General features: G+C 35.1%; 1 protein-coding gene across 2 annotated transcripts; it reads left to right on the forward strand.

Annotated features, from left to right (window-relative positions):
* The first annotated feature begins 2177 nt into the window (after positions 1 to 2177).
* On the forward strand, positions 2178 to 11572 carry kctd17 (potassium channel tetramerization domain containing 17). Of its 2 annotated transcripts, XM_057358612.1 has the most exons (7): positions 2178 to 2719; positions 6495 to 6603; positions 7351 to 7442; positions 7733 to 7831; positions 8177 to 8302; positions 8604 to 8728; positions 9485 to 11572. In XM_057358612.1, the coding sequence occupies exons 1-6, from the start codon at positions 2360 to 2362 to the stop codon at positions 8697 to 8699; spliced, it is 882 nt and encodes a 293-aa protein (XP_057214595.1). In that variant the 5' UTR covers positions 2178 to 2359; the 3' UTR covers positions 8700 to 8728; positions 9485 to 11572. The 2 variants fall into 2 exon arrangements, with proteins under 2 accessions (XP_057214595.1, XP_057214596.1); XM_057358613.1 differs by lacking the exon at positions 8604 to 8728 and having other exon boundaries at positions 2180 to 2719; positions 9485 to 11570.
* The last annotated feature ends 581 nt before the right edge of the window (positions 11573 to 12153 follow it).

The following is a 12153-nucleotide window of genomic DNA, read 5'->3' on the forward strand; positions in this document are numbered from 1 at the left end:
CGGGGTCCATTACTGTTGTTGTAGCTTCCTGGACTAACATTATACTGTTAACTTTACAGATAGCATTAATTTATTATGTGATATATAATTTATTTATTTGTCAAATGTTGGACTAGAAGTTGAAAATTGCTGTTGTGGTAGTATTTAGCCAGTGTGTCATTTGTCATTAATTGTAGAGAATGAAGGATGCGCAGATCTAGTAACAAGCAGCGATTATATATTAATTACAAACATGTTTTAGATTAGGGGACATATACTTTTGTATGTGCTATATGTTTACATAGTATTAATGTACAATGTAACAACTAGGCAATAACCCTTCTGAAAAGGAAGTTGCAGTTATTGTGACACAAGCCCCAGAGGCCTAATGGATAAGGCACTGGCCTCCTAAGCTAGGGATTGTTGGTTCGAGTCCCATCTGGAGTGAAGCTGTTTTAAAATATTTCTAATGTATAATATAATAACATATATGAGTATGTATTTAAATGAAAATAATAAAACTGAAAATGATAAATCAGTCAAGTTTCACTGGACACCACATATTTACACTGCATAAGATTTTTAGTAAACTTACTGTTTAGACTTAAAAAATTAGGTTTTGAGTTATTACTTTCTTTTACTTTAGCTGCTGCTTTAAACATTTAGGCCATGCAATAATTAAACCTCTTGTTACAATACTGCAATATGTCGTTAAGCTGTCTCGGTTTTTTCTGTCTTATGTTCGAAGACACTGTGATGTTCAGTTCTCTGTGTGGACCATAAACATACATTTCTCTTGATTGTTACAGGTTATTGCAAACATTTGGAAAGTGTTTAGAAACATATATTGATATTGCCTACTGACACAAATGGACCCTTCCCCAGAATTTCACCTTTCTCCTGGAGCCTTTTCAATGAAACAGCTCACCAAGTGCTCCCTAACCCATAAAACGTTATATTTATTACCATGCAACACCTTTTGGCACAAGGATCCAATGGGGCCAGTGCCCAGGGGCCCTTGCCTACCATGAGCCCGAGGGGGCCCTGGGCTTCAAGGTTGCGCCATCCAGTTTGGTACAGAAAACCCAACAACAATGAAAACAAATGTTTATCTATGTTTAATATATGGGTCCCATAGCCTATACAAGGCCTCTGTGGATACCCTGTAAAAAATGAAATGATCAACAAATCATGGCAAAATATCTTTTATGATATCTTTAACTTATTAAATTAAACTTATTAATTAAATTACAGCACATTTAAATAGCATTTTCTGAATCTTTTGCTTGATGATTTAATGTTTACACACATGTGTCACAGGGGCATTTGGTGAGAAATCTTTTTTTATTTATGTGATGCATTAAAAAACGTGTATATTTGAAAGTTAATTTAAAACGTGCGTTTCATACGCCTTAATTTGGTCCATTGTTGATTTTTTGCTGTGTAGCTAATATTATAAACCCTGTACAGATCATTTTTAGCGTAGCGCAAGCATTTGACGCAGAGCGAGAACGGTTTTAATATTCATTATCAACTTAACTTTCACTTTCTATAACTGTGAATGTGCAGCTATGGGGAAGAACTGAAAAATTGTGGGAGGGGGGCCATTGGAGGTAACTGGCCCCGGGGCCCTTTGAAGTCATAAAACGTCCCTGCTCTGTTTATAGCCAAAAGAGGTCATTTAAAATAACTTTTAAAAAGTGTATCTATACTGTCTTCACAAGATCTAGATCATTTCAATTCTGTAGGATTTTGGGTAAAAATTTGATGGCAATTTGGGTAAAAATTTGATGGTAAACATTTGATGGTAATTTGGGTAAAATTTGGGTAACAATTTGATGGTATAAACATAGTGAATTAAGTTATTGATTAATTCAAAATGAATGTTTGAGGCATATTAAAAATGAACATTGGCACCAGACATAACATTAGCAGCGAATTACAAACTTTTAAAGATGAGTAGAAAAAAATTCAGCAAAAAGAAATGTAGTGTAAGGCCTGTGTAACTTGAGATCAGAAGTTAGAATTTATTGTTAAACTAGATGTATTTGCTTTTAAAACGATTTATTTTTATACTTTATTACTATTTTGCTCTAACATAATTTGCTGATGTGTGGAATAAACGGAACCATCACAATATTTATCTATTGCGTCATTTTTGTTTCCTAGAATCTGCGCAGGGTCTGTGATCATCAACGCGTCAACGGAGAAAGGGGCGGAGTCAGCGGACTGCAGAATACGAGCCAATCAGCTGCTGCGCTTATTTTCCTTCTATGACACGAACGAAACCCGCACGCTTAGCAGCTGGAGACAGAAGAGCATCAGAACCGAGCTGACAGTCTGCATATACAACACAAACCAGTCTCTGTTTCCTGCCCTAATGGCAACGGAGGACAAAGGAAAAACGACGGCGGCTCAGGCTTTACCGGAAACGGGTTTATTCTCAACAGCAACAACACACAGCAATCTAAATAATAACAACAACAACAATAATAACAACAAAGACAGCGACGGAAGCGAAGGAGCCACGACAGCCACATCTACTGCAGTTGAATCCGATGGGGATGAAAATATTATTAGGAACGGTTCTGTCGTTAACATCACTGGAGGCAATAACGGGAAATGGGTCCGTCTCAACGTCGGGGGGACGGTGTTTCTAACGACGCGACAAACGCTGCTGAAGGAGCAAACTTCATTTCTGTATCGACTGTGTCAGCAGCAGGATTTGCATTCTGATACGGTAAGAAAGCATGTGGCATGTATATGACTTTAATATCTCTTTTCTTACAGAGCTTTTGAGTTTATTTTTAACGATGAAGCATATGGCCTTAAATCAGATGGATGGATGCTTATTAACGCGTGTTGCGTACTCCAGTGCTTGCGCGTTAACAACATTGCATTCACAAAAATATGTAATAAAATGTTTATAATAAAATTGCTTGTATGAATTATAATTTTAATGTTGCTACTTGCATCACCTTGTTTTTGTAGGGGATTTCTCTTTGTGAATTTGATGGACAATTAACAGAAATGCTCCCCTAATATTTAGGGGTGAATCTAAGGCAAACATATTCAGGTTATGGTGAAAAGATTAAAAAAGCCTATTTTAGGACCACTTAGTTATTATATTCTTGCATGGTGACATTATTTTTTTTATGTGTTTTAAATAATTTCTTAAAAGTCATGTTCTGAATAATATTCTTCATTTTCTTCAAGACAACTATTACCCAGGCACCAATTTTTGTGGTGTGGTAAAATAAACCTATTATTTCATCCATTTACTGTGTCTTGTAATTTTAAAAACCACTAAGGAATATATAACAGCGCTCCTGCCTTCAAGCACCTCTTTACACTATCCATCCATCCCTCCCGAGCCATCCTCTGATATTTCCTTTTATTCCACTTTCAAAGCACCTCCTTCCTCACAGTAAGCAACGAGGCACTGAAGTCATCTGTACTTCTCATCACCCATCACAGCTCAGTTATTACTGACCTCTCTGAAGTGTTATGAGCTTTTTCACTCTTGTAATGAGATTAGAGTCATGGCACCTTGAGGCCTCACAGCCTTCTGCACAAAAATATCTTTGGAGTTTGCTCTGTTCTATTTTGGGCCTTGTCTTTTTTTTATTGCAGGAGTTTCCAAAGTTTATAGTGTTAAATGAGTTTCAAATTGTGCCTTCAACACAAGACAGGGGGAAGAAATTATTCTTCAATATTTTACTTTCTACACATTGATGTTTACGTTGTTCACATCCTTTCATACCATGTAAAGAACAAGGTTATTATGCAGCTCTGTTTTGAAATTAATAAGTTCTTTGTTTGCCTACGAGGTGCTTCCCATGGGATGCAGCTTGTTTTCTATAGGGACCGATTATTTATACTTCCTTGTGCAACTGCAGTGTTAAACATTCACACTAGAGGGGCATGGGCAGATAACAGACTTGTCTGATGTGAATTGTGGCATGTTTAGGTTTACAGCTGTACCGTGTGTAAAAACCCTTGTGAATTCTGATGTTCTTGAGAAATCCCGTGTGGGATGGACAGCTTGTTCCCTGTGACTGTGACACTGGTGGAGTCATGCGCGGTGTTGTCATGCCTGTGTCAAGTCTAGTCATGTTTACTGTCTGCTGCTCTTGCGGTTTTGAAAATTGGATTTGTATGTGCGTGTTCAACTTGTGTTAATGAAGTTTAGAGCTAGTAATGTTTGTGAGTATGTGCTACCAATGAAAATATTGTTTTTGAATCTCTGCGTGATAAGCAAATTATTGTATATGTAAGATGCATGTACCTTTTACAATGGCCAATGGCTGATGCCCAAATGGCAGGTGAATTCAGAAAAATGGCTATTAGTGCTGTCAAATCGATTAATCGATTCCCCCCAAAAAATTGTGTTTCTTTATGTGTTTGTGGCCTGTATATTTGAAGAGTTAATTTGCAAAAACAGATACAAATCAATCAAACTGCATTTGGGTTGTTTTGATTAAGAATAACTAAAAAAAAAAAACAGCTAACTAACACAAAAAACAATAAAAACAACACAATAAAAACAAGTTATTTGTTTTTGCAAATAAACTCTTCATTTATAGAAATTAGGGCTGCACGATAATTTATTATTGAAATCAAGCTGGCTGCGATATGAAATGTGTCGATATTTTTTTAATGCGTATCTTGTCCGTGAAGCACGGCTCTGGGATCAGTAGGAAATGCTGCTCGATCTAAAAGCAGTGCGAGTTTGAGTCGTTTACAATGTGCATTTGAAAAAGCAACACCCGTCAAACATGATCATTATAAATATACTTTATTATCATAAAAATACCTGATGAGGCTTGAGTAACAGTGATAAAAAGATGTGCATAGGCATTTCCTAGATTCTAGAACGTGTTATGGTCTTCTTCTGCAGTGCGTATTTGGAGTTTCCGCACGAGAGCGCCCTCTGGCTTTCGGATGCAGCAGCATTTTCCGTACTTCACTCAAAAGCTGTGCATAAATCACGTGATATTTACCGTCGTTTTATCGTGACAGCCCTAAATACACAAACATATACGTATATATTTAAAAAATACGTGTAACATATAGATGTATAGATAATACAACTTATATTTAAATACATGTATGTGTGCATTTATATATGCGTCAGTGAAAAAAAAAGGTTTGGCAAGATAAGAAATCTTTTAAAAGCTTGTTTTAAAAGCATGCATCAGATATTTTAAAACGTAGTTAGTGTATTTATGTTGATTTTGTGTAATTACAAATAACATTTAAACCATTTTATATGAAAGTTAAGACTGAAGGTTCCCTATAATGTAAAATGGTGTCACTGGCAAAGAACAATAAATATAATATATTTTATCCACCTAGATGGAATGTAAACATATTCATAAAAATATATAATTTATTTTAAAATATCACACGAAAATAGATCTTAGAGTAAATTTGAATTTGCTTCCTATATTTTTATAGGCCTACTGTATGCATATAAATGTCTTTCTAATGAAAAAAGAGCTCTAGGTTTCCTTGATGAGCTTTATTTAGCTTAGATGAATAGATGTAAAATTGCTCAGAGGTTTCAACAAATGTTTTCTTCAGTAGGCGTTTGGGTTGAATTGAATACATCACTTATATCAGCAATGGCCAGATTGTCATAATTTATAAAGTTACTGTGCAAATGTCAGTTGGCTCACTGTTTTAGGCCTTAAGAACTGTTAATTTGTAACCAATCTTTCTTTTGCTCTTTAGTTTTCTGGTTTGTCTTTATAGTGCATCTATAATCTTGAGCACTCTTATAACTATTATCGAGTTTGCCTTTCTGGTTTTTGTACCACAGCTGGCCTCCCAGAGCGCTCATACCCAGGGCTTAGTCAAGTAATGTTCTCTGTAAGGTGTTGTATGATGTTTTCTGCATAATGTACTGCTCCGTAGGTCGTTTCTCGCTGGAGCTCTTAGGGTTAATTCACTGCAGAGATGAGACTCTCAGTCTTTCTGGAACAATGACTGTGGCCATGCTTGTGACCTGCACTCACTGCCACTTTCCACATGCCCTTTCTTTTAATGTTTTTTCTCTTTTGTGCCATGAAGTCACATTTTCATTCCTTGGGGCAATGTTCTGTTCACTGCATCGGGTGCATGTGCTTTAGTTACAGAGCTTCAGGACCTCTGGTTGAGTTATATAACATTTTTAAATTCCTAGATAAAAGGATTAAAGTGTATACTGTAATTGGTATAACAAGGACTTTCAATTGTACTGTTGGTATTATTATGTGTTATGTAGTACACAAATGTTATAAAATCACTTTATTTATACAGACGAACAATAAATAGACAACATACTGTTAGACTTCTAATGCTTTACTTGTCTACCAGATTAATGCTGACGTATCTTTGACATATGTGCGGTATTATTTATTTGTTAATTAATCTTGTAATAGATAACAAATGTTAAGTATGATTTATTTTAAAGAATGTTATTCAAAAACACCACATTATTTTATTCAAAGTCCTGTGATTTGTGTGTATAGGATGAAACTGGTGCTTATGTGATCGACCGAGACCCCACCTATTTCGGTCCCATACTCAACTACCTGCGACATGGAAAGCTGGTTTATAACAAGGAGCTGGCTGAGGAAGGTTTGTGAATTTACAGTGATAAATGATTTCAGTCTATGCATCTATTAAATGTCTATTTATATTTCATCAATGTATTTTAAATATCATATGAATATGATAACTTGTGAGTTATTATTACTTTTTAATTTACATTTATTCATAAACTTTACTCATAATATATTTTATTCTAATTCATAAACTCAATCTTTAACAAATCATTTTATACAATTGAAGTTTAAGCTTTTACCACATAATAACCCCTTACCGTATAAATAATTAAACAGACAGAAGTAAAATTACAAAGCAACACTAACAATAACAAGTGCAGACAATTATGAAAAAAAGAAAAAAATTAAACCAATTATTAATTAAAATAAATAAAAATGCATTGCTAAATCTTTACAATATTGTACACATTTACAAATAAACAATATCCATTTTGTCAAATTATTATTAAATAATTTTGTTATTCTAGTCGCTTTGGATGAAAGTGTCTGCTAAGTGAATAAATGAAAAATGATGTAAATTGTAAATAGTATTTTTTATTTTTAAATATTTTTATTTTATTTATTAAAAATTATGTTTTTTATTTTGGTATTTTTATCATTATGGCAAAACAAAACAACAAATAAATTAAATAAAACATCAACGTTCAGAGTAATTATTTTCAGTAATACTGGCATAGTCGCTCTGGATAAAAGTGTATGCATGTGCATAAATGTAAATTGCATTATTAAAGTAAACTTTGAAGTGTGCTTTTGCCTTCAGGTGTCTTGGAGGAGGCAGAATTTTACAACATAACACCACTGATCAAATTAATCAAAGAACGGATTCTTGAGAGAGACACCAAAGCCACACAGGTAATAAAAAACCTATCACACCCTTCATGTGCTTTTAATTGGTTGAAAATAAATACATTCATTTATATTCATTTTTTTCTCAGCTCTTTCTATTTCTCAGTCAAATGATATTTCTGTCCCTTACAGTTTTTACTCTACACTCATGACTGCATTGGCACGCTTATGCAACAGCTGTCAGCCTCCCGCCCACTCCTTTCTTTCCATCCTTTTCTTTTGGCATCATCTTCTACTTCCCACCACTTCTCTTTTATTCTTCACTAATCCTTACCCACTCTCTCTCTCTCATGCAGCAAGTACCACCAAAGCACGTGTATCGGGTGTTGCAGTGTCAGGAAGAGGAGCTCACCCAGATGGTGTCCACCATGTCGGACGGCTGGAAGTTTGAGCAGGTCAGCGTGCGCGCCTGCAGAAAGCCCCGCCTTGGACTGCTCTGGACTGTGGGTTGGACTGACACGGAGTTGATTTCCCTTCCCTTGATCCTAATGCTCCCAGTGTCTGATTCTCCCCCAGAGTCCAGTAACACATAAAAGTGTGCTCTTGAATTTTTGTTATGTAATGGCTTGGGTTTACAAAAATAACTGGGTGTGTTTAGGTAATAGGTTGATAAGTACAATGAATACAATCCAGCTTGATGCTTTCCTTCATGGTCTTCATCCCTTAAATCAAATCTTAAATATGAATGATGAAGAACCTTCTCTCTCTCTCTCTTTCTGTTGTTTTGTCTGCTCCTTAAGATGGTGAACATTGGGTCATCCTACAGCTATGGAACCGAGGACCAGGCTGAATTTCTCTGTGTAGTTTCGAAAGAGCTCCACACCTCGGGTGGAGGATTAGGGACTGAACAGAGCCACAAGACTAAGGTTAGAGAACCTACAGACAAATACATATTAACAGACTCATTATTCTCTCCATTTTTGATTGTGTCATCTCACAAACACTCTAAAGCACAGTTGCAATGAAATTTTCCTCAAAAACATGCTTACAGCCTACAAAGACTGCATCTTTTCATCTCTCTCGTTCCTTATCACGCATTCGTGTGATCTTTTCTCCATTTGCATACCTACTCTTTACAATCTTCATTTTGTTTTGCTATGCTGTCATCTCGCACACTCCGATCCATCCGATTTCCGTTCTCCCGTTGTCCACTCATAACACAACTAGACCTCGGACACACAGGAGGAAGATGGAGCAAAGGAGGAGGAGGAAGAGGAGGAGGGAGAGAGAAATGCCACCGCCAATGAGTGGATTAGAGATTAGAAACATGTGTCAATGTCCCCAAGGAATTGGTGAGGAATGCCATCATGTTGGTTGTAATAGTGATACTGTAGATTCTCATAGTATAGATGGTTTGGGTACATGCGTTTCAATGCACCAAAGTATAACGAACGAAATTATTCTTGCTGCTTGTATTAAATTATTTCTCTGAGTTTTACTTTCCTTTGTTGAGCATTGAGTGCAATGAAATGCAATAGCCTTTGCCTCTTAGCAACTCCCAAGCATGGCTTTCCCCCGTGATTAACTATTGCAAATGTAAACTACACAAGTGTGCAGACAAACACAGAAATGTTCCAACTTTACAGTATATTAAATCATTTAATATATTGTGGAAAATCTAGATTCTAGAATAATACATTTGTAGGAAATTTCAGGTTTTCAGATATTGAAAAATATACGCATTTGGTTCCATTATATGGAAATGTATTATTTAATCTAATGCATTATACTTTCCAGTATATTTTCTAAATAATTTAGCTTCTTACTACTCAGTTCCGGGACCTGCATTCAAATGTACAATAAGATTCTGTAGCACAGGTCACCAGACTTTGAAATGATGACTGTACTTCAGTCAAGCAAATGACTCACTCTTCAATATTTAGCTTGGTGTCTGTTCCATAAACTGCCATTGAGTCATTGCCATCTTCACCCATTTCCACATCTTCAGCAAAATCGATCTTCGTATTTGTCATGAGCACATAGAACATACAGGGAAGCCAGTCTGAGTGTATATTCCTGTCTATAATACAATTTCCAATTTTTTGCAGCTGTTCCAGATCCATGGATCCCGGATGTAGGATAAAGAGAATGTTATTTTTCTAGACGTTTGTTTGAACATGTGCTCATGATGCTGTTTTTATAGCCATACTTTTTTAGATTTGTTGACAACCGGTATTAGTGGGAAACTACAAAAAAAATGTGCTGGATTAAAATGTAAGCAAAGGGTACCTGATGTATTACCATTTCAGAAACGACACAATTATATCTTAGTACATGCCCTGTTACCAAAGAGTGCAACTTGAACAAAGCGCTTATAAACGAGGACTTAGAAACGAGTTTCTTTTTCTCTTTTTTTGATTAAAAAATCACTACAGTAATACGATGTTATCCACAATAGACTGTCAGGACAATACTGTAATGTTTATTCATTATTAGGGTTTAGGTCATGCACATTTACAGTGGTACATGAATATTGACCTCATCATAGGCCATGTTTCATCTTGCAAACATCCGCAGATCAGTTGTAGGTACCGTGCCAGTAGTGTCACCCTGGCAGACCACCAGAAGTGCACTATACCCACATTTTCAGTCTGCAGCAGCTCATTTGGATAGTCAGTGGCGCCGGCTAAAAGGTTATAATGTCATTATAGGTCACTGGGGTGTTGAATGATCTGTTTTTGTGCTGTAGCTGTATGTTATATATGGAATTTTAATATTTCCTGAACAATATTCACTTAGTCAACAAAACTTTTGTTCATTAGCTTATGTGCTGGAACTTTTTGGTGGATTATAAAACTATGTTCATGTGCATTGTGCGAAGGTTCAATTTCTTCCTGGAACAAGCCTTTGTTATTAGCAATCAAATCAACGCGCCTCAAATTAACAAATATTCAAGTTAAGCACTTTTTGCTTTGGCATAGAGCAGAGCATATCTGCATTCTGTGCTATGGGCTGATTTGTATGCCTGAACCTGTTTATCAAATACGTCGTGGTTTGCACAAATTTGCATAGACATATCCCGATGGGTGGAGGTCATTTTTCAAATAAGAGCATGTTTGATGACACGGCATTCTCATGTTCATCTGTTTGTAATGGCAACATGACTTTTTTCTGTATTTATAATGTGACAAGTGGAATTCACAAAGAAAATTTTGTTGCTACCAGGTCACCAGTGTGTTACCAAGTCACCCTAACAATGTTCATATTATCTGCAATGGCACAATGATATTTTAAAACTGTGAAGATAAATACAATCCTTGTGTCTTGATAGACAGCAGTGAATTGCTGTTAATGTCATAAATTCTATCATCAGTGAATAGACATGCAACAAAATGTTTTTTTAAATAGGACTGGTGTGTTGAACAATCATTTTTAAACTTATTTTAGTTTTTAATATCAATATTTAGTGCGTCAGTTAAAACATTTGTATGGCCTTGCCTTTTTTATCATGTTTGATGCTACATAATGTGCCACCTTTGAAGTGATTCTGAAATAATACATGTAGTATGTTTGTATTTAATACAGGGTAATAAATGATGTTACTTGTCAGGGCACATGTAATATTTTGTCTCGAATGTGTGTAGTCTGTACACTGACAATATAAGGTTCTTGGTTTTAGATGAATGACAATGCTCAACTTATGTTTTTGCTTCATGCTTTTGTTTTGTATTGTATATTTTTTGTAAGATTTTCAGGTGTGAAACATAATACAAAATAGTCCCAGAAACCAGTCCGTTAGGATTTTAAGCTCTAGGTGTTATTTATTTATCAAATATGGGATTTGTCTTTTTTATTGATTATTTATTTTTTCAAGGTGTGAAAAGTTAAGTAGAAGTTTGTATTTATTTAGTTTTTGTCATGCACACATGTACAAATTATGAAATTGAATTCATACATGTTACATAATTTATAAAGATTAGAAAACACTTTGCGTTGAGTTTTGTTTAGCATTTAAAGCACAGACCCTTAGTAGTATGTATGTACTGTATTGTATGTCGATATTTTTAGCAATCAGTTGGAAAATGTTGACGTTAGAAGTTCAGATAGCATTGTTGTGTACATACATAGATATCAAGGCAGTTCAAATAAACTTCAGACTTTTTCAGAAAATATTGTGCAAGGTCTTTTGAAATAGTCTCCTGTAAAACTATGTAAAATATTTCTGCAGTGCATTCTGCATTTGTACAGTGGATTTGGAGTCACTGACTGTATGTAATATAATTTAATGCTTATTTTTATAAAATATTTAAAGCGATAGTCCACCCCAGAATAAAATAATTATGTCATGAATTACTCAACCTCAAGTAGTTTTAAACCTGTATAAATGTCTTTGTTCTGTTGAACACAAAGAAAGATATATAGAAGAATGTGAGCAACTGAGATTTCTGGGCTAGGAAAAAAATGGTAGTCAAAAGTGCCTCAGAACTGTTTTCCCAAATTCTTCAAAATATCTTCTTTTGTGTTTAACAGAACATAAAAATATACCATTGTTTTCTACTATAGTAGTCAATGGTGCCCCAGAAATCTCAGTTGCTAACATTTTTCCAAATATCTTTCTTTTGTGTACAACCGAACAAAGAAATCACAACGTAGGATGAGTAATTCATGACAGAATTTTCATTTTTGGGTGGACTATGCCTTTAAGTATTTACAATTATTTATTCAACAAAATGAACATTAAATTAAAGCTCAAAATTACTGATGATAAAAAAATAAT

This window comes from Triplophysa rosa, linkage group LG18, assembly GCF_024868665.1.
Source record: "Triplophysa rosa linkage group LG18, Trosa_1v2, whole genome shotgun sequence".
Classification (NCBI taxonomy): Eukaryota; Metazoa; Chordata; class Actinopteri; order Cypriniformes; family Nemacheilidae; genus Triplophysa; species Triplophysa rosa.

What these genes read in the sequence shown, in the direction of transcription:
- kctd17 (XM_057358612.1), top strand. Translation starts at nt 2,360, where the DNA reads ATGGCAACGGAGGACAAAGGAAAAACGACGGCGGCTCAGGCTTTACCG. An exon ending in GAGACACCAAAGCCACACAG is followed by an intron (nt 7,443 to 7,732) that starts GTAATAAAAAAC and finishes TCTCTCATGCAG; the next exon opens with CAAGTACCACCAAAGCACGT. An exon ending in AACAGAGCCACAAGACTAAG is followed by an intron (nt 8,303 to 8,603) that starts GTTAGAGAACCT and finishes TAACACAACTAG; the next exon opens with ACCTCGGACACACAGGAGGA.